Source organism: Prosopis cineraria, unplaced genomic scaffold (assembly GCF_029017545.1).
Source record: "Prosopis cineraria cultivar Desert tree isolate PC_DT_omini unplaced genomic scaffold, ASM2901754v1 PC930, whole genome shotgun sequence".
NCBI lineage: Eukaryota > Viridiplantae > Streptophyta > Magnoliopsida > Fabales > Fabaceae > Prosopis > Prosopis cineraria.
Window position 1 is genome coordinate 15,146 of NW_026556255.1, and position 23,911 is coordinate 39,056.

Consider the following 23,911-nt stretch of genomic DNA (forward strand, 5'->3'; position numbering starts at 1 on the left):
ATTTTAACAGAACAACTGATACAATTTAGCAGAACTAGAGTAATGTTTCTGGATTTGAATTCATGGGAAACAGGACAGAAGCATTGACAGTAGCATAGCACAATTATCTTAAAAATATCAAAATTTGGAATTACTTTACTCTCTGTTAGACAATCATTGAGGTTTAATTCTTTAACCTTGATATGATAGTTTGAACGTCAAAAAAGTTAGAAATAAAGCGTAGAAACTACTAGATTGCCATACATCCATAATCTTTTTTTCAAAAAAAAAAAAAAAAGTAAAGAGGCATGCACGGCTTGATGCTACAAGAAAGATCAAACTCGCGATTTCCTACTTATAATAGGGGAGTTCCCATGTCATTGGGCTACAAAGCCATTGGCTACATCCATCATTTTAAAAACAAATATTATGAAAAAAAATAAAATAATAAGTGACATTGACACTCATAATTTTGAATAATTTTAAAAAATAAATTTACAAAAATAATAATTTTAAAAAGCAGAAGCACTCTGAAAGGGTGTAATGTCCTTTAAAATATGTCAGGATAATTTTTTAATAATTTTATTTTTAATCATTTCATTGTTAGTTAATTTAGTATATATTATTTTTTATATTATCACTTTAAATATTATAATTAATTTAAATATTAATAAAAATAATTTATAAAATATTGTATTATAATTTTATTTGCTTTTGTAATTTTGTTTTGTAGGCAATTGATTAAAATTAGTTTTGTTTATTTATTATAAATTTAATGTGTAATTAAATTATTATTATTTTAACTTATTTTGTTATCAATATTTTAACTTATTTATTATAAATTTAATGTGTAATACTTTTTTAATTTTTATTTAATTATTTTAACTTATTTTGTTATCAATAGATTAATTATTTAATACAAATAATATTATGATTAATTTTATAATATTAAATGCTCATAATTTATTTTAAAAAAATCATACCCAATTTGAAGCTCTCCAAAAGCTCATGGTTTTGGAATACTTCCACATGGAAGCACTTTGGAACCACAAAAAAAGAAAAAAAAAACCACAAATTTTAAAGATTAAATCTGTTTGAGCTCCTTGAACTCCCACACAATATGTCTTTCTCTCTGTTCCTTCACCTCCAACAAACCCTTTAAAATTATTTATTTTTTAGTCTTTTAAAGTGCTTTTTAAGGAAAGCATTTCAGAAGATCTAAGATTTTGAAGCACTTTTTTTATAAACGCTCCAGTATATGTCCATCTTATTTTCTTTTGGAGCTTTTTCTTTTTTAATAAGTGCTTCAATATGGGCTCTTTGATAAGTGTTTTTTTATAATAGTGATGCTTTTTTTTTCTGTAAGTTTTTTTTCATGAATATCTAAGCATTCAACTCTTGAGTCTTGCATGCTTACATTAGAAGTGCGGTGAGTTTATAGAGTACTTACTAGGACTAACAAGGTAGACCATACAACTTAGAGTGTTTATGAACCTGCAAAATATTCACCAATAATGCAAGAACAAGATTTGAACTCGTGTTCTTTCAAAATATAAATGCCTCATTATATTGAACCAAAACTTTGGTTGGCTTTTATTTTCATTTCGCATACATTATTATAACCCCGTTCCATATACCATAATATTATTGGGCAATATGATGAAAAGTTAACTTATAGCTACAAATAACCCTTTTCTTTGCAGCATGCAATTGCATCTGTCAACATTTCTTCAAGTCCATACTTGAACTCAAATCCTGCATCCATGAGCTTCTTTGATGACAGATCAGGAAATTTCAGGTCATTCCTTTCTTTCAAAGAACTATATAAATTTAAAAGAAGTAATCAGAATAATGGTTAAAAGACTTTACCAAAAAAGAATAATGGTTAAAAGATCAAACATCAGCCATTGATCACTTCAACAAAATTTTCATGTTTGTAAAACAACATGAAGAAGGACAAGCGAACTCACTCTATGGTTGGTACATGAAATTCAGGATATTTAACAGATATAACTTCAAGCACCTTCTCAAGAGTTGCAAAGCATGCTGAACAGTTATATCTTTCTTTTGGATTGGGATGTTCAAGCAGAAATATTTGTGCTCTTGCCACGTCATCCACATGCACCATAGGTGTTTGCAGATAGCCAATTGGGTCCTTGTCACCTGAATCATTTTCATAAACAAAAAAAAAAAACATAAATTTTAAGGCACGACTAATTAAGTGCCCGCACACCCACGTAACCAATATCCATATTAATAACATACGTCATAAATAAAAGCAAAAGCTGCAAACCAACGAATGTCAGTCCAGTTAGCAACAATTTGACTTATAATTTACAAAGTCATAAATTCAAATCTTATTACCAATGTGGGGACATTATTTATAAGCAATTTGTAATATATGTACCTTTAAAAGTGTATTTTGATACCAGAGGCATACCCTTAACTCTAGTAAGTTTTTGAAAACTAATTCCCATGAACTTTTTTCTAAACAGAAAGCAAAAGCTGCTCTATTTGTATGCATTAGTTATGTATAATTGTGCTCCTTCTAGCTAGTACTATGAATAAATGCTAGATCTTGTGATTAAAATGACAAGAACAGGGTATATATAACTCATACCAAATGCAAAGTAGAATGAAGAAAGAATAGATCCAGGAAGGTTTGGACAAATGAAGGGTCCAACAACAAAAGTTGGAATCAGAGTCACAACATCTAATCCATTTTGTTCTCCAAATTCAAGCACTGCCTTCTCAGTCAACGTCTTAGAAATTGCATAAGTCCATAATCCAAATGTCTTGGAAGTTCTAAGATAATCTACATCACTCCATGAGCTCTCATCCTTCACTTCATCTTCTTTGCCATTGAAGGAATTAGCTGAGGCACTAGAAGTATAAATAACTCTCTTCACAGTTTTTGAAGCAACACATGCCTTCAAAATACCCAATGCTCCATCAACGGATCTTTTAGTCACAATCTCCTCAGGTTCGTTCTTCTCAAAATCCATTGGGCTTGCCACGTGGAATACTCCAATACACCCTTCAATGGCATCTTTGAAACTTTCTGCATTGTTAAGATCTGCATTTAGAATTTGTAGCTTTTGAGATGCTCCTGGTAGATTAGTGAGAAAGCTCAAATCTTTCTTCTGCTCTGCAATGGAAAAGAACAAAAGAGACAATCTTAAAATGGCCAAATCTTTGGGTATCATTTTGAAAGGGGATGATTCAATGCTAGTTCAAGATGTAAGTAAACCTAAGATGATATTGAAAAATCCCCTCATCAAGTAATAAATTCAGGTTTAATAATTAATATAAAATAAAGAGAAATGATTAATAAATTTAAGTTTTAAAGTCTTAAGTTAAATTGTGTCGTCTTTTTATTATTCTTATCTGTTTGTCATCTCAATTTCCTCCTATTTCCTGTCCCCATTCCTAAGATTTAACTTTTTGCTTTTGAATTTTTCTCTCAGGATTAATTTCTTGAGATTCGTATTCATATAACAAAAATAAAAAATTCCAAACAAATATTGATATCCAAGGGGTTAAAATGAATTATAGCAACACTGTCAAATCCTACAAAGACCCTTGAATACACTAATTATTGTTGAATGTACATAGGCATTAAAAACATGTTAAGGTAAAGTGAATTAAAAGGCTTAATTATCTACTTACGTACAGAGTTTTTTTTTTCTTTGGAAAACATATCAATCAAGAATTATTAGAAAAAATTTATATTAATTAAGGATTACTTATTATTAAAACCTGAATGAATACTTATCAATTTATGTTAATTTTTTTATTAATAAATACCTATTTAGGTTTTAACAATTCATTTTAAATTAATAAAAAAATTATATTTTTTCATTTAAATTTTGATAATAATTAATTCTTTACTAATATAAATTTTCTCCCGTGATTTTTTTATTGTTATTTTTCCTTTTTTTTGGGTCAGCCGTCGGAGAGAGAGAGAGATACTTCCCAAATCAATCAAATATTAATTAAATTAAATATTCACCACGGCTATACTCGAGAGATATTCCAACACTAACAGTTGATATATATATATATATATATATGATTTGCTTGAAATATATATACATATATATATATATATATAAGCATAATAATAGATCAGAGTACCAGGGAGTACCAGGGTGAGGCCTAACGGTGGCGTTGACAGAGTAACCAGCCTGAAGAAGTCTCTTGATGATCCAAGAACCAATAAAGCCAGTACCGCCTGTAACACATACTCTTCCTTTTCCCTCTTCCATTCGGAGAATAAGAGGAAGACACACTCGAATATTGCAAAAGGTTCTCAATTTGAGAACAGAAACGGAAGAGAGTGATGAATAGTCTATGTTCCTCGTCTTTTATGGTACAAACGGTCCATTGTAATTACTAATTAGCCGTCTCCTGCGCCATCACATCACATGATTGCTTATCCAAAAGTACAAATTAAATTTGAGTTGTTTAATTTTAACATTAAAATTTTATAAATTGATTATTTAAATTTATTTTGAACCCTATATATTTAAAATTTTAAATTAATAATTTTTTAAAATATTTTTAAAAGAAAAGTACCAATCAAAATATTACCTTTATTTTTAATATTATATTTATTAAAATAAAAAATTAATGTTACATCTAAACCGTACATAATACATTTAAATGAATCATTTATAAAAATTATAAAAATATTAAACTTAATTTCGATCATCTCACTTAAAGTTGCACGGTTTCAATTGATGAAAAATTATTTGTTAAAAAATTTTAAATTTTATTTAAATAAATATAAAATTAAAATTAAAAAATCTTAAATTTAAATTATTTAAATTAAATTTTAAATGATCCAAATTTCATCCTTATATATAAAAAAGTCTTTTAAAAAAATTATTCTCAGATATAAAAAATTGTTAGTATTTTTTAATAAATAAATTATTATATTTTTATTAAATTAAAAAGAGAAAAAATAAGTATTTTCATGAATTTATTTTCAAAAAAGAAATTTATTTTTTTATTTACAATAATCAGAAGTAAAATTGAAATGTTGTTGTGTTTTTTAATTAGATAATTAATTTTTATTGATTCACATAATTCAATTAAGAATATCTTATATATAGAGATAGAAAGAGTATCATATCAAGTAAGCCATTAAATTAATATGTTAATTGGTTTAATTATAGTTACAAATTTAATCATCATTCCTTGAATCACGACTTTAAATGATTAAGCCGCAAGTTTGATTTTCAGTACTTTAAAAAATTATTTTATTTGAATTGAATTTTTTGTTGGTGGTACACTCCTTTAATATCTAACATTAATTCCTTGGACGTGGACGATGTGTGTGTGTGTGAGCAAAGATATTTTCTGCAACCTTCAATTGCTTCCACAAACATTAATTCTTCGGAACCCATCCTTGAACTCAAATTCAGCATCAATGAGATTCTTTTATGACAGATCTGAAAATTTGGGACCTTTCATTTTTAATAGATAAAAAGAACATATAGTGGAAAATTTCCTTATTTGTGGTACACTTCACATAGGTCACATAATTGTTTGGATATACATGAAACATATATATGATAAAAACATTTATAAATAACCATTTTCTTTGCAGCTTTCAATTGAATCAACAATTATTTCCTCAACCCCGTACTTGAACTCAAACCCAGCGTCCATGAGCTTCTTTGATGATGGAGATGAAAATTTGGGACCTTTCATCTCCTTCAAATATCTAATTAACATTAAAAAGGAAAAAAGATCAGAGTCAAAAAATTGTTATATCTATAAGAGAGTTATCATTTAATCAAATTTTCATATGGATAAACAATATGAAGATGAAGAGAACTTACTCTCTGGTTGGTATTTGAAATTCTGGATATTTGACAGATAGAATTTCATATATGTCTTCAATAGTTACCGAACAAGCTGAACAAATATACCTCCCTTTTGGATTGGGATGTTCAAGCAGAAATATGTGGGCCCTTGCCACGTCATCCACATGCACTACAGGTGTCTGTAAGTAAGCCCCTGAGTCCCCCCCACCTAATTCAATTTACTATAATCATCAGTAATCTTAATATGCTAATCACCAACTTTTTATTTTTATTTTTAAATCTAATCTTATAATCTTCCTATCTATTTGCCCTCTCTTCACTTCCGTTTTCTTTTTTCTTTGAAATTCCAACTTTTCCTAAATTCCAAACAAAATTTTGATCATGAGCAAATAAAAATGATAAAGTAAAACGTAAATAATAATAAAGGGAGAATTCAACTCTACACTGCATTTTATTTTAAGACTCAAGTGTGACAAGCAAAGTTGCATGAATGTATAAAAGTTGGCCAAAAAATAAACTTTCAACCCACAACAGTCTAAGGCTTGTTTAAATAACTTTTAAAAGTACATTCAAATTATATTTAGTATATACTTTTACCAAATTTAATAAATAGTTATATGCCCTAAATGTACTTTTGTTATATTTAAACTAAAATCTAAACAGATACTTAATCATTTTAGGCTTAGTTTTTATGTAACTCACCTTTTATTTTTTAATAATTTTATGTAACTCACTTTTTCTTGATTAAAATTGACTTTCTGTTAAAAAGAAAAAAAAACTTTCAAGAATCGTGTATTTAAAATTTGACATATGGTTGAAGAGAATAAATAAAAGGTTAAAGTATAGTTTTAGTTCTTTAACTTTATATAAAGTTTTAATTTAGTCTTTTAATTTTGCAATATATCTTTCTAGTCATTTAATCCTAGCATTGTTAGTTTCAAATGATTATTTTTTGTATCTATCATTATTATTTTGAAAAAAATTAAACTTAATATGTTAATATTTAAAAATATTTTGTCAATATTTAAAAGTTTAATGTAAAAATTTATTAGGATAAAACTAACAGTATTAAGATTAAAAAATTAAAAAAATACTTTATAAAGTTAAGGGATTAAAATGAAGCGTTATGTAAAGTTAAATGATTAAATATATACTTTAATTGAAATAAAATTGCAGTGAGATGGATTCATAATATTATACTAGAAAATATCTATTACTGATGTGTGTGTAGATAGAGAGAGAGAAATTTCGTGTGTGATGAGATTTTGAGCATTCAACCAAAATCTATAGTCATTTGATTGAAAAGGAAAAGAAAGAAATTAATTATAGGGTTGATGAAAAATAAAATGAACAAAAATCATAATAACTATATCATCTATTAATTTTTGTGAGAGAAGGGCAATCAAATGATAGAGAGATTGACATGAAAAGATTAACATGTATAAGGTCATCAATCTAGATTGTTAGTATTTATGGAATGATCATTATATGAGAGAGACCATTTCCATGATTATATGGTCAACAAAAACATGATTATATTAAAATAAAATTATTAAAAGTATGCTTATATTAGAATGATGATTACTATAGGCAAGGTTATTCTCCCCTAATAATCCTAATGAATAGAAACTAAAGGCATAACCTTGCAAGATTATATTGAAGAAAACCAAAATAAAAAAAAAAATAGTCATCCATATAATGACAAGTAGCCATAAATACTAAAACATACCAAATGCCAAATCCAAGGTAGTGCGATGAGAGCCATGAAGCTTAGGACAGATGAAGGATCCAAGAACATGAGTGGGAAGCAAAGTTACAACTTCTAATCCATTTTGTTCTCCAAATTCAAGCATTGCCTTCTCTGTCAATGTCTTACAAATCGCATAAGACCACCATCCCAATGATGTCTTCAAGCTTCTAAGATATTCTATGTCACTCCAACATTTCTCATCCTTCATCACTTCATCATCATTATCATCATCTTTTTTGCCATCGAAAGAAACAGTAACGCCACTAGAAGTGTAAACAACTCTCTTCACAGTTTTTGAAGCAAGGCATGCCTTTAAAATGCCCAATGCTCCATCAATTGATCTTTTTGTCAATACTTCTTCAGGGTCATCAAGATCCAATGGGGTAGCCACATGGAACACTCCCATGCACCCTTCAATGGCTTCCTTGAAACTATCTGGATTGTTTAGTTCTGCGTTCTTGAATATTTGAAGCTTTTGAGATGCCCCTGGTAGATTTGTGAGGAAGCTCAAATCTACAATGCAAAAGGGGAAATCATAATCAAGTCAAAAAGTTTTAGTACTTAAAGGACTAAATGTTGCATTATTCTTAAAAATAATAGTAACTGAAATTTGTAATTGAATATTTTTCATTCTTTATTTAATTTCTTTGAAAAGAAAACAAAGTAAAAGTGTATAAATTATATATTAGAATTAGAGATTAACACCCTTTAAGTCGTCTTTGACTTAAATTCAACTAAATTTGATGGAAAAAATATCAACAAAGATTGAGTCCAAATGATAAGGATTTAATTCATAACTTACAAAATTGTGAGTTCAAATTCTATTATTAATGTAAAGATTACCTTATTTGTGAACATTTCTTTAAATATTTTTATAAATGCTCTTTGATTTTAGAAACATATTTTAATTTTAGTAAGTCTTTGAGACTCAACTCATCTAAATTTTTGTATCAAAAAAATTAAAGGAGAAAAATTGATGGTACCTGGGTGAGATCTAATGGTTGCATTAACAGAATAACCGTCCTCAAGCAGTCTCTTGATGATCCATGATCCAATAAAGCCAGTACCACCTGTAACACATACTGTTCCTTTTCCCTCTTCCATGTTAATTTAACAATACAAACACAAGCTCTAGCTCTTCCCTTTTGTAGTGTTGATATATATATATATATATATATATATATTAGTCTACTTGAAGCGAGCGAGACAGAACGGTTTCAATTGCAAAGTGATGAATGATTCCTTGGGGCAAGTAGAATACAAGATATGAGTACGAGCCGTCCTGATTAAATATTAATTACTTCATTCATTTATTGTTGGTGATGACCTAATAGAGTCGAATTGTGTTTTGTTTTCTTCGATGTTTTCTTGTGAGTTATTGTGCGAATGAATTATATTTGTACGACGCCTGATGGTGACGCGGCTGATTACCAAACGCCTTTCAATTTTTAAAAATATTCAGGGACAAATTTTCTTTAACTAATCTAGTTATTGATATATTTATATATTTATGTTATGAATATTAAAAGGAAGGTAAATGTCTACCTTTATTGAAGCAAAAAAAGAAAAGACAGAATAGACAAAACGAAAAGGAGGCAGCTGAATTATTGTATATTATATATTGCTCACTCATAACCGGTGTACAATGTTCAGTATTTATAGATAGTTACAACCCATGCAAAAGTAACAGATGTAAAGAAGATTCTAGAATTATATTCAATTTTGCATGTGCTTCTCACGTGACTTTTTTATGCTTGTATGTGAGTAGGAATCATGTGCTTCAAACACCCCCCGTGAGTCAAACTATGAGGGAAGAACAATGACATTCCATTTGAGTGAAGCAAAATGAGATGATGGAAGTGGTTTGGTAAGAATGTTAGCTAACTGATCTATAGAAGTGACATATGAAGCACATTGAGCATTTTAGTAGCCAGCCTTTCACGAACAAAGTGGTAGTCAAGAACTATATGTTAGGCCCGTGAGTGGAAAACAGGATTGGCAACCAATTATGTAGCACCAAGGTTGTCACAATAAAGGAAGGGTGCTTGAGGGAGAAAAACACCAAGTTCATTAAGTAAGTTTTGTAACCAAATTAATTCACTAGTGGTGTAGCAATTGCCTTGTATTTAGCTTCAGTGCTTGATCTAGCAACAGTTGATTGTTTCTTTGAACTCTAAGCAATCAAATTTGGTCAAAAAAAGATAGCAAAAGCACTTGTGGATTGAAGATCATCAATATTACCACCCCAATCAACATCAAAAAATGCAAAAAGTGAGATGGAAGATGATGGATGAAAATGGAGGGCATAATGAGTGGTATCACGTAGGTATCTAAGAATTCTCTTCAGTGTAGTCTAGTAGGCAGTTTTAGGATGATGCACAAATTGGCAAACTCAATTTACAGCAAAGGTGATATTAGGCCTTGTAAAACTGGGATTCTAAAGACTACCAACTATGCTTTGATGAAGAAAAAGGTTAGAAAAATCAAGAAAGATGAAAGTTGGGGGCCATAAGAGTGGAGACAAGATGAGCATTAGCCATGTTGGACTTGTGAAGAATATCCAAGTCGTATTTATGTTGAGACAAAACAAGACTAAAGTTGGAGGACAACATTTAAACACCCAAAAAATCATGCAAAGGATCAAGATCCTTAACAAGAAATGACTTGCCTAAGGCTATGATAAGATGACTAACAATTTCAAGGGAAGAACCAATAATGATGATGTCATCCATATACACCAAAACAAAAATTGTGCAATGAGAATTTTTACAAATAAACAAAGACTAATTAGATTTAGAGACATAAAAAGCTCACTTCCATCAAATGAGAGGCTAAGTGAGCAAACTAGGCATGTGGTGCCTGCTTTAAACTATAGAGTGCTCGATTTAATTTGCAAGACATAATTGAAAATTTTGGGATGAACAAAACCCAGAGGTTGAACCATATAAACATTTTCATCAAGAAATCCATGTAAGAAAGCATTTTGGATATCAATATGTCTTAAGGACTAGCCACGAGATAGTAAGACCTGGTAAGGAAGTTGCTTATACTGCTCAGTTATACCTTTGAGAACACACAAGGGCGTTATGATTGTATTTTTGACATATTTGGTAGGGAGGATTAGACTCTAGTTGAAAGAAAGAGCAAGGAGAGCAACACCTCTATAAAAGTGACCATGGCCTCTGAAGCTTCCTCGGCCACCACAACCACTTGGGATATAAGTAGAACGACCTCCCCTACCTCCACAAAAGGACGATAGGGAGTATTAATAGAAGCCTTCTGAATAGCATTGGCCAAAAGTTAAATGGGAAGTTGGATGGAGTTCTGTCGGTTCAGACGTACTTCATGTATGAGGAGATGATTGAAAATTTCTTTAATATGGAGGAAGTATTGAGTGGTTGAGGAGGTGATCAACCATACTGGTGAAGTCAATGCCCAGAGCTGTAAGAAAATAGGTAATAAATCATCATCAAGTATAGGCTTTCTAGCTAGGGGTGAACAAAACTGAACCAAAACAAAAAATCAAATTGAATCGAATTTTTGTTATTTGATTTCGTATATTTAGTTTTTCAATTCGATTCAATTTTTTAAAAAAAAATATTTCAATTGATCAGTTCGATTCAATTAGTAAGATTTAAAATTGAATAAACTGAACCAATTGAATTATCAAGTATATATATAATTTATTAATTTATAAATTATATTTAGTTTATTAATTATTTATTTTATTTTATTTTATTTTATTTTATTCGTTTTAATTTTATACTTAAATAAAAGTAAATATATAATTTGATAAGTTAAAGCCCTAACCCCTCACTAAAATGAGCTACCATCACTTTACAAGCCCATTTTTATATATAAGCATTGTCCATTTTAGTAGAAAAAAGTAAAAAATTGGCCTAAGTCCAAGCAACTCAAACATGAAGCCCAAATTGAATTAACTAACTAAACCAAAATTTCAAATTTTGATTCAATCCTTGCTTAATTCAATTCATATTTTAGCATTGTTCGGTCAATTGGTTTTACACATTTTGACACCGAACCAACCGAGGTTCAACCCTATTTCCAGTAGCAGCAAGAGAGTTAGCTAAGATAGTGGCTCATCTATGATACTCAGAGATAGTTTATCCTTCCTTTTTAATAGTAGTGATTTGTTGATGGAGATAAACAAGTTTAGCTTGGGTTTGCTAAGGAAATAATATTCCTTACTCATAACTAGTGTATAGCGTTCATTATTTATAGATAGTTACAACCACCACAAAAGTGACAAATGTAAAGAAGATTCTAGAATTCAATTTTTCTTGTGCTGCTCACGTGACTTTTTGATGCCTATATGTGAGTAGGAATTATGTACTTCAACAATCTTCCTCACCTCTTCATATTCATCTTTTCTCATGAAACTCTCACTATCATAAGAGTTAATTACTCTTTATTTGCCTTTATCATTTGTATAATATTTGATGTATAAGACCATGCCCATAAATAGGACATGTTATTTGCATTAAAAGTCACAATAATCTCTAAAAAAATTCTCTCATTCTCTTATCTTTATTTCTTCTCTTAAGATCTTTATTTTCTAGTTGCTTAATTTTATAACACATTAGCAACACAAGAGCACTGGTAATCTAAAGGTTTTGTATCAAGGTTTTTCATTATAAGGTAATTTTTATGTTCATATATGATTTAATTTATTTTCTAACCATTTGATCCTTTTAATCTTGAACATCATCTAACTTTTATCATATTTTTATTATAGTATTTATATGTCAAATCTTTCGAAACTTGAGTTTATGACTCTTGACATTCTTGAAAAAAATTATCTGTCTTGACTACTAGATGCAAATAGTCTTTGAGATATAATTAAATATGGCAATCAAGCATCCAATCAAAATAAGGCCAAGGCCATGATCTTTCTTCATTACCATTTATATGAAGGGTTGAAAATTGAGTATTTGACTATAAAAGACCCTCTTATTTGTTGGAATAATTTAAAAGAAAGGTATGACGACTATTAGAAAACTATAATTTCTTCTAAAAGCTTGCTATGATTGGGTGCATTTATATTTACAAGATTTTAAATCTATGAGTGAATATAATTATGCAATTTTTAGAATTGGTTCTCAACTAAAAGTATGTGGAAAAAAATGTCATTGATGATGATATGTTAGAAAAATCATTCTCTACATTTCATACATCTGATATGTGTAATCTCCTCACTAAATAACCATTGTTAACCAAATATCGAAGTAATTATGGGACTAAACTCACAAGGATTACCAAGTTTTCACGTTTAATGAATGAGAGACAAGTTTCAAACTATTTACCAAAGGATCCCAAGACTTTAACATTTAAAACTCTCCCAAACATTTTTGTTTATTAAGCTCAAAATAGGGTTTTCAAAGTATGGCGGAAGCTTAGAAATTAAATAGAGCCCAAAATACTTATTTTAAAACTCAAATATATAATTTATGCAAAAAATAGGACATGTGCTACAGCTAAGTGCACATGCACCACGGCATCCCTCACCTTTATGCCATGTGCTGCAGCTTGAGGCGCCACGCGCCATGACACATTGCATGGAATATGATAGAAAATAGTTGTTATCATATGACAGCACTAGAAATAAACTTACGACATGTCTCAAATCTTCGTCCTATGTCTAATTGAGATGATTTTGGTGTTTATACGGAGCTTTCTCCTAACTCTAGCTAATGACACAAGTTTGGTCAAATTCATTTTTATAAAGAGTAGGACACTCAAATCCATTTTCACCACTTTCTTACAAAAACTCACAATAATGGTGTCCAAACTTGCAAACAAGTGCTAAAAGCATGCACCAACTACTCAACCATACTCATTAGACCCTAAAGGACTCGTGCAATACACCATACTCATACAAATGCACTTATGTCAAATTTTCACCACCTAGCTCCAAATTTCATAAAACACAAGGGGAAGGAATTTCTTGCACAAAACAATCATTTTAATTCCAAACCAATCAAAATACATATTTTCCTACTTGCACAACTATGTTGGCCCTATACAAAGGTTTACAACTAAAACTCATTAACCCAAGTTGCAAAATACACAAGTTGTACACTATAATAATACAAATAGTTTAAAATAATCATATGAATCTTAGTTGGCAATTTAATTAACATTAATACATATAAAAAATATAAAATGAGGCATACTAAAAAGTATTACTATATAATCCTATGCCTTAGCATGTTTTTCCTCAATCTGGATCTAATGAGCTAGGCCTTGAAAATATTGAGAATTGAGATGTGAGTATAGCTACTCAGTAATTAAGTTTCACCTAATCTATACAATTGCATATTAATTAGAAATGTACCCAAATGGTAAGAACTACACAAAGAATGCATGCATAACAATTATGGCTACGGTTCACAACAATAACAACCATGTGATCGGGCTCAAAGCACATATAATCATATTTAACAACAATGTACATTATAGGGGTCATAAAACTACCAACCATGTGCCCCTAACTCATGCTGAACCACAATAATAACAACCATGTGGTCAGGTTTAAATGTATGATCAAATGCCAGCCTTATATTTTCCTATTACCTTCGACATGAAACCAGTGGCTATTACATGGCTATATCCTTCACGGACTAACCCAACCTTTCATTTGTGAGGAGCTGCCGGGTCAAGGTCAACTTACTCACTTGTGTAACATGATTTCTCCCAATACTAACAATCATAGGGTATCGTACTCCTAATCTAGCCTACTCATGAACGGATAGAGACTAATTAGGTTTGAGTCCTTCATAGAACAAGTAGGACAGTCTTGAATCAATCATGAGATAAGGGCTACCTCTTAATTTCAATGGTCGGTGCTAAGGCAAGCTTCCAATTCTAACGGTCACCACCAATACCATATGGATTTAACCAACTACTACCCTCCTTAGGCAAACTCCCACTAATAATCATGCTATGCATATTTTGACACATATTATGCTTTTAAGACAAAATTCACAATCATCATTCACACCCAACACTCTCCATATCTTGCATATCATATATAGCATATTTTTGTGATATCACGTTGTCAGTTATCTTCACGAAACACAAATATACCTCATACATAAACTTCTTCATTTTTTTTCAAAATATTGTCATGAATCATACAAGACATTGCTAACAATTGCATTAATAACTTTCCAAACAACAAAGAAGTTTAAATTACAAATTTTGATAATTAAAATACAACTATGTAGATTAAGGTTCCCCCGATTACCTCAAACCTTTGAAAGATTAAGAGTTTACCCCTTACAATACCAACTTCTAAGGCTTCTTCCAAGCTCAAATGGTGCCAAAAGAGTTACACTACAATCATTCCACAAAGGTATAATCATTATCTCACTCTAGGAAATTTATTAATATTAAATTCCTCATATCCTTTTCTCATCAAAATCATAAAATCACACCTAATAATACTCATTGGATTTACTAAGTTCCATTGACCATATTTTCATTAATGAGTCCATAAACCATCATTAATGAGTCTTAAACACTTCCAACCACTTTATAAATGCTAAATTTTGCATATTAATGGCTACCAACCACTAACCACTCTTTAAACCATTAATGTTAGGTTTAAATACTCTAAATGACTCCTATTATATTTATTTTAACCAATAGGTTCAGACCCACAACTCAAATAGACCGACAATCATTATTAATACTCAAATATTAACTTAACTCTTCTCAAAAATAGAAGTAGAAGGAAGGAAGAAAGCTTGTTATACTTACCTTAGGTGTTGGGAAGCTTCTGACTATCATCGAGGGTCCTAATGTGTGTGCCTGATAGGAAATTAGTCGCTTATCCTCAAAATTACACTAAAGCTAACCCTAATGCAATATAGGGCCAACCCTAGGTCATCTCCCAAGGAATGGTTTTAAGTCTAATTGAAAGTTATCTAGTGAAATAAATCAACCAAAGTTTGTAGGAATTTAGTTATCTAGCTAATTATCTAAACTAATTACCTAATATGCAAGTAATTAAAATGCTAGTGAAAGTGAGTGAAATGAACTTCCCTTTTCACAATAATGGAACCCTAGAGATTAGTTGATTTTGGACTCATTATCTTCTCATGATTAGGCTAAGTTTAGCTTCCCTTTCCTCTTGACTAAAGCTGTCATGACTTAAGAAAATTATCCTAAGCCAATTAACCTGATTAGCTAACCTCCCTAGGTCTTAGATTAAAGTCCTTAGTTCAATTAACCAATTGGTGAAGACATTAGCCAAGTGATTCACTCAAAATCCTCTCTCAACAGCCATGGTCAAACACATAAATTGAGCAACCACAAGATTATGTCAAGCTACTCAACAACACAAGTATTAACACCACAAGATTATGCAATATTAACACAAGAAATTCACTAATTGAAAAACACAAGATTATGTGCCAAACAAAGAGTGACAAAATTCAGTCATGGCTGTCCAAGGGAGAAATAAAATGAAACAATCCTCTCTCTTTACATCAACATCAAATTCAAATTAGAATTTATAAGCTAAGATGATTAAACCCTCTATTAAGAAATCTAACCATCTAGTAAAAAGAGAAGAGGATAGGAAACAAAAGAACTTAGCCAATTTGAAGCTCAAGACTCATCCTCCATCTTCATCTCTCTAGGATTCCACAAAGAAACTTAGCCAATCTTCATCTTCAAGAACCCTAGTGATTGCTTGTGAAGGCCAAACTCCATAGCCCTTGAATAATGGAAATGAGCTTCAATCCTTGTGAAAATAGAAGGGATGGAACGAAAATGAAGAGAGGAAAAGAATGGTATGAGTTTTGTGGAGGTTTGGTGGCTGAAAATGGAGGGTAGGGTGCTGGAAAATGAAGAACAAAAGAGAGAAAATGAAGAACACTATGAACAAGAGAGAGAGAATGTGGAAGATGAATGAGATATGTGTTGGATCCCATTTGAGACTTAAAATGGCGTGCTCCTTGGTGTCTCCCATCAGCTGAAGCTTAATTAAAATAAGGAAAAAGAAATTAAAATGTAAATGGGAGCCTTGTCACACTTGCAAGGTGGCAACTTCCTATTGGTTTGTAGATGATTCCAATGTGTGCCTAATTTCCCATGTGTCATCCACATCATTTTAGCTGATCTAATCCCTCAAAATAATCATAATTCACGTGCAAACCATCAGCCATTGTCCTCAAGGAGTGTTGACCTCAATTGCCCAATTGATGCACAAGTCACATGCCACCTATGTCACATAAATCACATAATTTAATTAAATAGCATATGATATAATAAAATCTAATTCATGTCCAGAATTAAATTCATAATTAGAAGGGAGAATTTATTAAATTAACCAAGTTTTAGGCTGCACACAATTATATAAAAATTTTCACACAAAGGCAAACCAAAAACTAGGACAAACTAAGACACTTAAGAAAGTGTTGACTTTTTTATTTACTTACTCCCAAACTAAAATGAATTTTAAAAATATAATTTCACCATTCATCAATTGGACATAAAATGCACTTTGTCAATTTTTCTTGTACATTTTCTCAAAAGTTCATTTTTTGGACCAAAATGCCCCTAGTGCACTGATCTTAGAAACTTAGGCAAAGTTCCAAATCTAATGCAATGTGTGCACTTGAAGGTGATAAATCATTAATAAAATGGTCCTAATTGACAAATAAAAGTGGGTAACAAATGTGTTCTATCAGTGCCCTAGCAAAGAAATTTTGTGTTCTTCGTTTTCTCCTTTCCTCCTCTTCTGATTTTGCATGCAGACACGAACAGATTAAGTCAGATTTTGGCTGTGAGCCCCAACGCACATAGCCTTCCGCCATGGCGTGTGACACAAAGAGGCCTAATGCACACTTATTTTCCTCTATGCACTGCGACGGATAATCCACGCACTGCGACATGTGGCACAAATGGCTTTTCTTCACTTTTTCTTCTTCTCTCCTTGCCTAGATAGCCTAACTTCAATTCGGACCTGCTTTTTAGGCTAAAATCACAATCGAATACACTTATTAGACCCCTCTGGCCACACACCTAATCAACTCACTAATTATCCTTATTAAACTTAATTATTTGAGTTTAAATTTCTCGAATGGTACAATATGCTCCTACAAAAGCATTATCAAAAAAGGTTTCAAAAAACATTCTAAATTGATTTCTTATCTTCTTGTGGCTGAACATAATAGTGAGCTTTTGATGAAAAATCATGAATCTCGTCCAACTAATTCTACCTCATTCCAATAAGTGAATGCAATGCCAAATGAATCAGCTCGAGGTCATGGCCATAGCCATGGATGTAGATGTGGTTGTGGCCATGGTAATACATCTTCCTTCAGATCTGGATAAATAATGAAAAGAAATTCAAGAAAGGAACAAGTGGGGATGATGATAATATTGAAAATTTGTGTTATCGTTGTGGTGGTGAAGGTCATTGGTTACGTACCCGTCGCACTCTAAAGTATTTGATTAATCTTTATCAAGAATCTCTTAAAAATAAAAATAAAAACAAAGAGGCAAAGATAGATACACATTTTGCTTCTGAAGAAGGCAATTCTGATTATGGTGATGACATGGATGTTACTCATTTGAATGTTGCTAATTTCTTTATTGATCTTAATGGAAGAATTGATCATCTGATTGAGGATGAAAATGTCTACAAATAAATTTCTCAGAACTTAATGTCGATTTTGAAGAACCAGATTATCATTTATATAATTTAGAGAGACTTTATTATCATTTTCCCAATTAATATTTTGGTTAATTGTTGTAAATATATTTATATTAATTTTGAAATATTTGCCTAAAATACATGTATCCTTATCCTAAATTATACTGAAATATATAATAGGAAGAATGACAGAGAGGTCTTAAAAGGACCAATTAATTCAAGTTAAATATCAAGTGTTAAATTTTAGAAATTTGCAACTCAATCTTTTAATTTTACAATTCCATTGTAATAAATTTGTAAATTATATTCCAAATTTTAATAGAAAAAATAATTTTTTAAATTATTTAACTATGTTAAAATTTGAAAAACAAGTTGCAAATTTATTACAACGTAATTGCAAAATTGAATGATTAAGTTATAAATTTTTTAGAATTTGACACTTAAAACCTAACTTAAATTAATTGATCCTTTTGAGATCTCCTTATCGTTCTTTCTATATAATATATATTTATTCATATACATGCTTTAAAATTTTTAAAATTCATCATGCAGTTACTGCGTTAATTGGCGTACCTGCATCGATCCTTTTTAAGAGAGAAGTTCTGCTGCAAATTGGTGAAAGGTTCCTCGAACCAAACACGAGAGACAAATCATATACGCAAATCAATTATATTTATTCATTAGTTTATAGTATCATCCACTGGAATCGAACTGTCATTTGTTTTTATCTACATATTTTGTGTCTCGTACGAATGAGTTACACGTGATGTCTTCTACTCTGACGGTGACGGTGACGGATTACCAGCAATCAAGTTTGTCAAATACAATTTTTTTTAGAAAGGACTGATATATATTATGCATTGAGAGCACAAAAAGTTATTGGAAATGGTTGTTGGTTAGGATTAAAAATAATTTGAATTGATTAAAAAGTTTTTTTATATTTAAATAATAAAAAATTAATTTATCTTTTTTTCCCAATTAACTTTCTATATATTTTCAACCTATCTCTAGTATTATTCAATTTCAAGTATATTACCTTTTTCCCAACTAATTCTCTATGTACTGCTTCCGTAATCATTTTTTGATTTCAGGTTATAAATTATGACTATGAAAAATACCAAATCTGGGTTGGAAAAAAGAGTGACCCGGTTAAAAACTTTTAAGTTGCAGAATTGAACTCAAGTTTTGCCATAAACTCAAATGATAATTATTTGAAGCACTAAAAATATGTTGAAAGTTAGTGGGGAAAATAATCTAATTCAGATTTTAATAAAATAGACATTGTGATTCACTCGATTCAGTTTTAATTTTTTGCTAGAGAGTATACTGTATTACCAATTCAAGTTAATTGGTGTGAGCATGTAGATTCTTGTCATTTAAATTAGTAGTCGTAGAATAACCTTTGTATATTTATCAAATGACAACTAATTAGTTGAAAATGGTCTATCATTTGTTCTCAATATCCCAAAGAAATTGTCTCTAGTGTCCGGTAGAAAACAAGGGAACATGGCATTTGATTATAATTTCAATAATTTCTTGTCGATAAGTTCTAAAATTTTGATATTTTAAGTGGGATTAAACTTATGACTTCCTACTTATAGATTTTATGTGCCAATATACCGTAAGAGCATGAGCATTGGCATTGGCACATAGTCTCTGTTAAGCCCAATTGTGATCAATGTTATGGGCTTAAGCCCATTTACTCAGTAGGGTGTTATTGTTATTCTGGTTTGAAGTATTATATATAGGTCCAGAGTCCAGACATTATATTTGTAAAGTTTAACTCCGGTATTTTGTGGTTTTAACATAGCATTATTCAGTCCAATATTTGTTACCAGGAGTTCAATACTCTACTCCATAAACGGAAATTTCTGTTTAATAACAGTTATATGGAAGTGTTGGAGAGCTATGCAGTCTTTGTACCTTGATTTCTATAAGGTTAAAGACCATTTTACATTCATTACTAAAAAATTGCGAAATTCCTCACTAAATGTCATTTTCTCTTACTAAATTGTATTTTAATGAAGAAATTTGTCCTTCACTAAATTTCACAGCAAAAAAACAGCTCATTAAATGTTACAAGAGATTGTATTCCCTTCACTAATTAACGAGAGATTTAGTCCCTCATTAATTTTTAGCAATGGTCATATCTCTCTCTAATCTCTTGCTAATATTATTCAAATTTGATAACTTCAACGAGAAAATCTCTTAATAAATATGCTTATATTTAACAATGGTAATGTCACATCATCTGTCATGTGTGCGTCAACTCATAACATGTTATCATTCACCTTATGTCATATCACTCATCCTTGTCATGTCATATATTCATTATGTTTATACCAAGATCAAGACTTAAACCCTTCATCTCCTATTTTTAAGCTTTATGTTGTCCTTCTTTGCCAGTTAAACTCAAAGACACTTGCAATCATTATATTAAAAATTAAATATATATTATTTAACTACATAAATATATTAAATAATATATCATAAAACACACACATATATATTAAATTTTATTTTCAATTATTAATATGTTAAAATATTTATATTTTTTTAAATTATTCTTTATATTATATTTTTAATAAAATATTATTTTAATAATGAAAATGAACTTAAAATAAAGAAATTATTAAATATTAAATAATTTTATTAATAATATTTTAGTTAATTTTTAAATTTAAATAAAAATAATTAAATTATAATTAAAAGTTATTTCCAAAAGTCAAAATATTCTATAATATTTAGCTAGGGATAAAATCCCTTACTAATTATTTTATTTTTATAGAGGGATTAGTAGCCTCTTACTATTTTTCTTGCTAGTTTTTTTTTAAAAGAAATTGACAGTCTTTCACTATTTTCCTCCTTACTAATCCTATCATTTTAGAGGGGATTGATAATTTTTTGCTATTTTTCTCACTAATTTTAAGTCGAGCTACGAAATTAATATTCTTTTCGCTAATTTTCTCACTAATTTGGTATTTTAGAGAGGAATAGACAATCTCTCACTAAATTATCTCGCTAATTTGTATTTTTCTACTAGTGACCCCTGAAGTTTTTCAAAAAAGAAATTCATCCTTCTGTTAGAGATCCATCATTTTCTTCGTGAAATATTATAAGGACTTAACAGTAACTATTTTGAGTTTTATTTGTCTACAACATTAATCTCTATATTTTAAATATGATTATAAGACTTAACAGTAACTAACGTGCACATAAACTTCGTTCCCTCTTTTTAAGTTGTGATGACTTATTCAAGTTATAATGAGTTGCATTAAAAATGAGTATAAACAAAGGGAAATGAGCAAGAAATTAAATCAAAATTTTTAAATGCATGATGAGCAAAGTTTCATAAAGAATAAAACACAACGACTAGGCCAAAAAGGAAGAAATGTTGTTAGTAACTGTTTTGCTTAGATAATATATAATTTATTATAATTTTACCAACTTAGTAATAGAATTAACAAATCGTAGTCATGTATATAACGAAACTTTCTGAAAGAAATTACAGTCCTTAATATGAGGTATTTGATGTGGTATTAATTATTTTTCTAATATTATTTCTATTTAAATTTATTAATTATGAGAGAAAATATTATAATGCAAATTTTATTTTTTATTTAAATAGGGATATAATTAACCACCCTTTCTTGATTTTGATAAGATAAATAGAAGTATCATATAATAGAGACTGAAGTATTTAATTTAATTGATTAAAGGTTTTTTTCCCTTGGAACAATTCTACGTTCTAGAGCCTTTGACTTAACTGTTTCATGGCTTTTTTAATATCATTAGATTTTTCGTCCACATCCCAGGTCGGTGGTTTTTGAAATTTCTACATGAAATTTCGGTAATAAAAAAATCAATAACTAAAGAAAAAAGAACTCATAACCCTCAAAACCAAATTCACCTGGTGGACGTGGTATGTTTATAAATCCCACAAATCGTCGTCATCCATCATCAATTAAACAAAAACCATGTAATTAATAAAATTTAATCCAGTTTAAAAAGATTTGATGCATAATTCATGGATTAAAATCTTACTGTCAATGTAAGAACATTATAATCAATAGGTCATTTGTAAATACCTCAATAAGTATTTTTTAAGCTTGCATGTATCATGCTCTAACCCTATTAAACCATTGGATTTAACTCACTTAAACTTGGATTTACCAAAAATCAAAAAAAAAAAAGAAAAAACCACATACCGCAATCCAAGTAAAGTCTTGGTAATTAAAAAAATTTATATATATATATATATATATATATTATATGGATGGTTGACCGGGGGATCAAAATTAGTTTCTAGAAGATCCTACAAATATAAATTAAACATTTTCTAGATGAAGCACCTCATGCGAAATGCTAGGGAAATACATAATTTGGCAGTATATATTAAAATGTTAATCAACGTTAACATAATATAATCTACAAAAATACGTGTGGAACAACTATATTTAGTGTATATTTTAAGTGCATGCAATGAACAAGATTCCCCCAAAAAAATTAAGAATTTATTTTCTACATATATTTTGTTTATATGTACATATCTTCATTAATAAAATATAGTTAATTGATAAAAAATCAATTAATGTATAATTTATACAAGATTTGTACGGTTTAACAGCTAATATATAAAGTAGTTTGACTTTCATGTAATTTTAAATTTGCACGACATGGCTATCGTGGCAAACTTGATAGAAGACAAATCTCAAAGTCCAGCCAAATTCATGGGAAAAGAATCACACACAATAATATATACCACTTAGTCAATGAAAAGAAAAGTCCAGTCTGAAATAAATGCTTTGACCAGAAACAAGCTTGAAACAATTCACCTACACAAGAAAATGAAAACCAACATAAATATGTGCCTGTTTTCCCCTTGTTCTTCAAAATATCCAAAAACACATCAAAGCGTTTTGAAAAAATGGAATCGTCAGAAGGGAAGGAAAGATATGTGTGACTGGTGGCACTGGATTTATTGCTTCATGGATCATCAAGAGGCTGCTCGAAGATGGTTACTCTGTTATACCACCATTAGATCCGATCCAGGTATATACTTGTAATTTTAAAATGGTTTTGAATTAAAATATGGTGTATAACTTTTCTTACCTGCATCTTTCTCTATTCTTGACAACTCACCCTTTCTAGGATGCTCTCCAAACCTAATAGGTTAAAACAAGCTTGTGTATGTACAAGCCATAATTAGTTTAAAGTGAGATATCATCTTGAAAAAACTAACTTGTTAGATAAAAAAATCTCTTAAATTTATAAATTCTTTTTTATAAAGTTTCTCAATTATTTCAATTCACGTCACTTCATTTGACCTCTTGTTGGTCAAAAAAAGTTTCATTAATAGTTATGATTTTTTTGACATTAGCCTCTTAATAAAAGTATCAATTATTATGAGCACATGTTTAAGAAAAAACCCCAACCTAAGAAACTAAACTTACTTGAGAAAAAGGCCTCTTGAACTTATGAACTTCACTTTTTTTTATGGGATTCACTCATCTAGGGACTCATATATACCAATGCTTCCTGTTCTAGAATTGATGCCTCTAATAGATCCATTTCACAACATTTTCACTAGACTAACTCTTTTTATAATATTAGCCTCTCAATAAAAAGTATTAACATTATGAGCATATATTCAAATTAAAA

General features: G+C 29.8%; 2 protein-coding genes across 2 annotated transcripts; both read right to left on the reverse strand.

Moving 5' to 3' along the window:
• Positions 1–1,510: 1,510 nt before the first annotated feature.
• LOC129298826 (vestitone reductase-like) lies at positions 1,511–4,247 on the reverse strand. The gene is made up of 4 exons (XM_054937271.1): positions 4,127–4,247; positions 2,600–3,127; positions 1,950–2,142; positions 1,511–1,799 (listed from the first exon to the last, which is right to left on the reverse strand). Exons 1-4 carry the CDS (start codon positions 4,245–4,247, stop codon positions 1,658–1,660), a joined length of 984 nt encoding a protein of 327 aa, XP_054793246.1. The 3' UTR covers positions 1,511–1,657.
• Positions 4,248–5,375: 1,128 nt separating this feature from the next.
• Positions 5,376–8,694, reverse strand: LOC129298827 (vestitone reductase-like). Its single transcript, XM_054937272.1, has 4 exons — positions 8,547–8,694; positions 7,543–8,076; positions 5,829–6,021; positions 5,376–5,710 (listed from the first exon to the last, which is right to left on the reverse strand). Exons 1-4 carry the CDS (start codon positions 8,665–8,667, stop codon positions 5,569–5,571), a joined length of 990 nt encoding a protein of 329 aa, XP_054793247.1. The 5' UTR covers positions 8,668–8,694; the 3' UTR covers positions 5,376–5,568.
• Positions 8,695–23,911: the final 15,217 nt, after the last annotated feature.